The 6,000-nt window shown below is 47.1% G+C and overlaps 1 protein-coding gene across 1 annotated transcript in view; it reads left to right on the top strand.

The window, feature by feature from the left end:
• Positions 1-946: 946 nt before the first annotated feature.
• Positions 947-6,000, top strand: part of LOC139405204 (protein-glucosylgalactosylhydroxylysine glucosidase-like) — a gene marked incomplete at its 3' end in the record, with an annotated part of 28,871 nt that continues 23,817 nt past the window's right edge. The window contains exon 1 of the mRNA XM_071147633.1: positions 947-1,564. Coding sequence (XP_071003734.1) covers positions 1,300-1,564 — 265 coding nt within the window. The remainder of the gene's footprint in view (positions 1,565-6,000) is intronic.

Genomic DNA, 6,000 nt, shown 5'->3' with positions numbered 1-6,000 from the left:
GACAAGAGACTGACGCTGACAGAGTTGCGTTTAATTAAGACTTGTTGCTCTTCGGCATTTAACGGGTCGCCATGAACACTTTGCCGTTATCATCTTCTCATCATTCATTACGGTTTCCTTTCTCGAGATCATGAGATTCATTCAATGTGTCATGCTGCTCTTTGTGTTTTGGTGAGGCGATCCACTTTTTACTGTCATGTTTTTATCTCACATCACATGTCATGAGGAGTGCTTGTGACAAAAACCAGATGTCGCATTGGTTTTCACTCGTTAGAACGGCAGTGGTTTTCAGTAAGGCGCTTTCAGGACATTACTATTACACTATACAGTTACAGTATGAGACTAATGCATGTTTCTCTTGTGTTTTCTTGCTGTAGTTTTTTGTCTTTGTTAAACTATAGGCTCTACTATTCTCATTTACTCATACCCAAATTGTCCCTTGTGTGGTAAGTATCTATGGAATATAAATTAATATATGATATATCAAATATATCAAACGAATATATAAAATATATATTTGAACCTTTTTATCTTAATAGTAGGAAACACATTTTTACAGCTGAAAGCAGAATTGTAGCATACAGAAGCTCGCACGCAAATAAATGAGAAACTAAACAACCGGGTTAAAATGCAAAATAGAAGGTAGGCCTACTGCTGTTTGTGCTACCTGTCAGTCTGGGTAGGACAGCAGAGCATTGGGCTGTTGTACTACCTGTCAGTCTGGGTAGGACAGCAGAGCATTGGGCTGTTGTACTACCTGTCAGTCTGGGTAGGACAGCAGAGCATTGGGCTGTTGTACTACCTGTCAGTCTGGGTAGGACAGCAGAGCATTGGGCTGTATAATACCCTTCAGTCTGGGTAGGACAGCAGAGCATTGGGCTGTTGTACTACCTGTCAGTCGGTAGGACAGCAGAGCATTGGGCTGTTGTGCTACCTGTCAGTCTGGGTAGGACAGCAGAGCATTGGGCTGTTGTAGGAGGATCTGGGGTTAAAGTAGAAGTTTGTGGCTGGATCTTGTGGATCTGCCACTGACATAGGCATTCTGCGTGTGTGTGACATAGGCATTCTGTGTGTGACAGGCATTCTGTGTGTGTGTGTGTGTGACATAGGCATTCTGTGTCTGACATAGGCATTCTGTGTGTGTGTGTGACAGGCATTCTGTGTGTGACATAGGCATTCTGTGTGAAAGGCATTCTGTGTGTGACATAGGCATTCTGTGTGTGTTGTACTGTTCTGTTGTAGGTACCATTGATTTAACCTTTTATCATCCTAAGTGGAAGAGGACACGCTCTCCCCACGATGACCAATGAGACCCCAGTTGACCCCTACATCTTCACCACTGACCTCCTGCCCCTTGACCCTCGCTTCCTTCCTCCGCTGGCCAATGGGCTGCTGGGTTGGAGGGTGTACGGTGACATCATGCACATGGGCGGAGTCTATAACGGCGAGGGCGGGGACTGTCACCGTGCCAATCTCCCCTGTCCTCTGGCTGTGAGGATGGATCTAGATGAGGTGGAAAAGGCAGGGCATCTGCAACACTCCTACAGTCTAGACACACACACAGGTACGTTGGTACAGTCTAGATACACACACACACACACACACACACACACACACGGGAAAGTTGGTACAGTCTAGACACACACACGGGTACGTTGGTACAGTCTAGACACACACACGGGTACGTTGGTACAGTCTAGATACACACACGGGTACGTTGGTACAGTCTAGATACACACACGGGTACGTTGGAACAGTCTAGATACACACACGGGTACGTTGGTACAGTCTAGATACACACACGGGTACGTTGGAACAGTCTAGACACACACACGGGTACGTTGGTACAGTCTAGATACACACACGGGTACGTTGGTACAGTCTAGACACACACACGGGTACGTTGGTACAGTCTAGACACACACACGGGTACGTTGGTACAGTCTAGACACACACACGGGTACGTTGGTACAGTCTAGATACACACAGGTACGTTGGTACAGTCTAGATACACACAGGTACGTTGGTACAGTCTAGATACACACAGGTACGTTGGTACAGTCTAGATACACACAGGTACGTTGGTACAGTCTAGATACACACAGGTACGTTGGTACAGTCTAGATACACACAGGTACGTTGGTACAGTCTAGATATACACACGGGTACGTTGGTACAGTCTAGATACACACGGGTACGTTGGTACAGTCTAGATACACACACGGGTACGTTGGTACAGTCTAGATACACACACGGGTACGTTGGTACAGTCTAGATATACACACGGGTACGTTGGTACAGTCTAGACACACACACGGGTACGTTGGTACAGTCTAGATACACACAGGTACGTTGGTACAGTCTAGATACACACGGGTACGTTGGTACAGTCTAGATACACACAGGTACGTTGGTACAGTCTAGATACACACACAGGTACGTTGGTACAGTCTAGATACACACACAGGTACGTTGGTACAGTCTAGATACACACACGGGTACGTTGGTACAGTCTAGATACACACACGGGTACGTTGGTACAGTCTAGATACACACACGGGTACGTTGGAACAGTCTAGATACACACCCGGGTACGTTGGTACAGTCTAGATACACACACGGGTACGTTGGTACAGTCTAGATACACACACGGGTACGTTGGTACAGTCTAGATACACACACGGGTACGTTGGTACAGTCTAGATACACACACGGGTACGTTGGTACAGTCTAGATACACACACGGGTACGTTGGTACAGTCTAGATACACACACGGGTACGTTGGAACAGTCTAGATACACACACGGGTACGTTGGTACAGTCTAGATACACACACGGGTACGTTGGTACAGTCTAGATACACACACGGGTACGTTGGTACAGTCTAGATACACACACGGGTACGTTGGTACAGTCTAGATACACACACGGGTACGTTGGTACAGTCTAGATACACACACGGGTACGTTGGTACAGTCTAGATGCACACACGGGTACGTTGGTACAGTCTAGATAGACACACGGGTACGTTGGTACAGTCTAGATAGACACACGGGTACGTTGGTACAGTCTAGATACACACACGGGTACGTTGGTACAGTCTAGACACACACACACACGGGTACGTTGGTACAGTCTAGATACACACACAGGTACGTTGGTACAGTCTAGATACACACACGGGTACGTTGGTACAGTCTAGATACACACACACACACGGGTACGTTGGTACAGTCTAGATACACACAGGTACGTTGGTACAGTCTAGATACACACACACACACGGGTACGTTGGTACAGTCTAGATACACACACGGGTACGTTGGTACAGTCTAGATACACACACGGGTACGTTGGTACAGTCTAGATACACACACGGGTACGTTGGTACAGTCTAGATACACACACGGGTACGTTGGTACAGTCTAGATACACACACACACACACACGGGTACGTTACACACAGGTACGTTGGTACAGTCTAGATACACACACGGGTACGTTGGTACAGTCTAGATACACACACGGGTACGTTGGTACAGTCTAGATACACACAGGTACGTTGGTACAGTCTAGATACACACACACACGGGTACGTTGGTACAGTCTAGATACACACACGGGTACGTTGGTACAGTCTAGATACACACACGGGTACGTTGGTACAGTCTAGATACACACACGGGTACGTTGGTACAGTCTAGATACACACACGGGTACGTTGGTACAGTCTAGATACACACACGGGTACGTTGGTACAGTCTAGATACACACACGGGTACGTTGGTACAGTCTAGATACACACACGGGTACGTTGGTACAGTCTAGATACACACACGGGTACGTTGGTACAGTCTAGATACACACACGGGTACGTTGGTACAGTCTAGATACACACACGGGTACGTTGGTACAGTCTAGATACACACACGGGTACGTTGGTACAGTCTAGATACACACACGGGTACGTTGGTACAGTCTAGATACACACACGGGTACGTTGGTACAGTCTAGATACACACACGGGTACGTTGGTACAGTCTAGATACACACACGGGTACGTTGGTACAGTCTAGATACACACACGGGTACGTTGGTACAGTCTAGATACACACACGGGTACGTTGGTACAGTCTAGATACACACACGGGTACGTTGGTACAGTCTAGATACACACACGGGTACGTTGGTACAGTCTAGATACACACACGGGTACGTTGGTACAGTCTAGATACACACACGGGTACGTTGGTACAGTCTAGATACACACACGGGTACGTTGGTACAGTCTAGATACACACACGGGTACGTTGGTACAGTCTAGATACACACACGGGTACGTTGGTACAGTCTAGATACACACACGGGTACGTTGGTACAGTCTAGATACACACACGGGTACGTTGGTACAGTCTAGATACACACACGGGTACGTTGGTACAGTCTAGATACACACACGGGTACGTTGGTACAGTCTAGATACACACACGGGTACGTTGGTACAGTCTAGATACACACACGGGTACGTTGGTACAGTCTAGATACACACACGGGTACGTTGGTACAGTCTAGATACACACACGGGTACGTTGGTACAGTCTAGATACACACACGGGTACGTTGGTACAGTCTAGATACACACACGGGTACGTTGGTACAGTCTAGATACACACACGGGTACGTTGGTACAGTCTAGATACACACACGGGTACGTTGGTACAGTCTGGATACACACACGGGTACGTTGGTACAGTCTAGATACACACACGGGTACGTTGGTACAGTCTAGATAGACACACGGGTACGTTGGTACAGTCTAGATACACACACGGGTACGTTGGTACAGTCTAGATACACACACACACACGGGTACGTTGGTACAGTCTAGATACACACGGGTACGTTGGTACAGTCTAGATACACACACACACGGGTACGTTGGTACAGTCTAGATACACACACGGGTACGTTGGTACAGTCTAGACACACACACGGGTACGTTGGTACAGTCTAGACACACACACGGGTACGTTGGTACAGTCTAGATACACACACGGGTACGTTGGTACAGTCTAGACACACACACGGGTACGTTGGTACAGTCTAGACACACACACGGGTACGTTGGTACAGTCTAGACACACACACGGGTACGTTGGTACAGTCTAGACACACACACGGGTACGTTGGTACAGTCTAGATACACACACACACGGGTACGTTGGTACAGTCTAGATACACACACACACGGGTACGTTGGAACAGTCTAGATACACACACACGGGTACGTTGGAACAGTCTAGATACACACACACGGGTACGTTGGAACAGTCTAGATACACACACACGGGTACGTTGGAACAGTCTAGATACACACACACGGGTACGTTGGTACAGTCTAGATACACACACGGGTACGTTGGAACAGTCTAGATACACACACACGGGTACGTTGGTACAGTCTAGATACACACACACAGGTACGTTGGAACAGTCTAGATACACACACGGGTACGTTGGTACATGTGGTTCACTGCAGATCAAGAACAGATGTATTCTACATGTAAAGGGCTGAATACCATGTGCTGACACATTCATCATCACTTTATTTTTAACCTTTATTTAACTAGGCAAGTCAGTTAATAACTAATTCTTATTTACAATGTCGATCCTAGGAACAGTGGGTTAACTGGTCTAGGAACAGTGGGTTAACTGGTCTAGGAACAGTGGGTTAACTGGTCTAGGAACAGTGGGTTAACTGGTCTAGGAACAGTGGGTTAACTGGTCTAGGAACAGTGGGTTAACTGGTCTAGGAACAGTGGGTTAACCTGGTCTAGGAACAGTGGGTTAACTGGTCTAGGAACAGTGGGGTTAACTGGTCTAGGAACAGTGGGTTAACTGGTCTAGGAACAGTGGGTTAACTGGTCTAGGAACAGTGGGTTAACTGCCTGTTCAGGGGCAGAACAACAGATTTATATGTACATATTCTTATTCATTCC

Source organism: Oncorhynchus clarkii, unplaced genomic scaffold, assembly GCF_045791955.1.
Source record: "Oncorhynchus clarkii lewisi isolate Uvic-CL-2024 unplaced genomic scaffold, UVic_Ocla_1.0 unplaced_contig_13062_pilon_pilon, whole genome shotgun sequence".
Taxonomy (NCBI): domain Eukaryota; kingdom Metazoa; phylum Chordata; class Actinopteri; order Salmoniformes; family Salmonidae; genus Oncorhynchus; species Oncorhynchus clarkii.
Note: the sequence above shows the minus strand (reverse complement) of the source record. Positions and strands in the feature narration are given on the sequence as shown.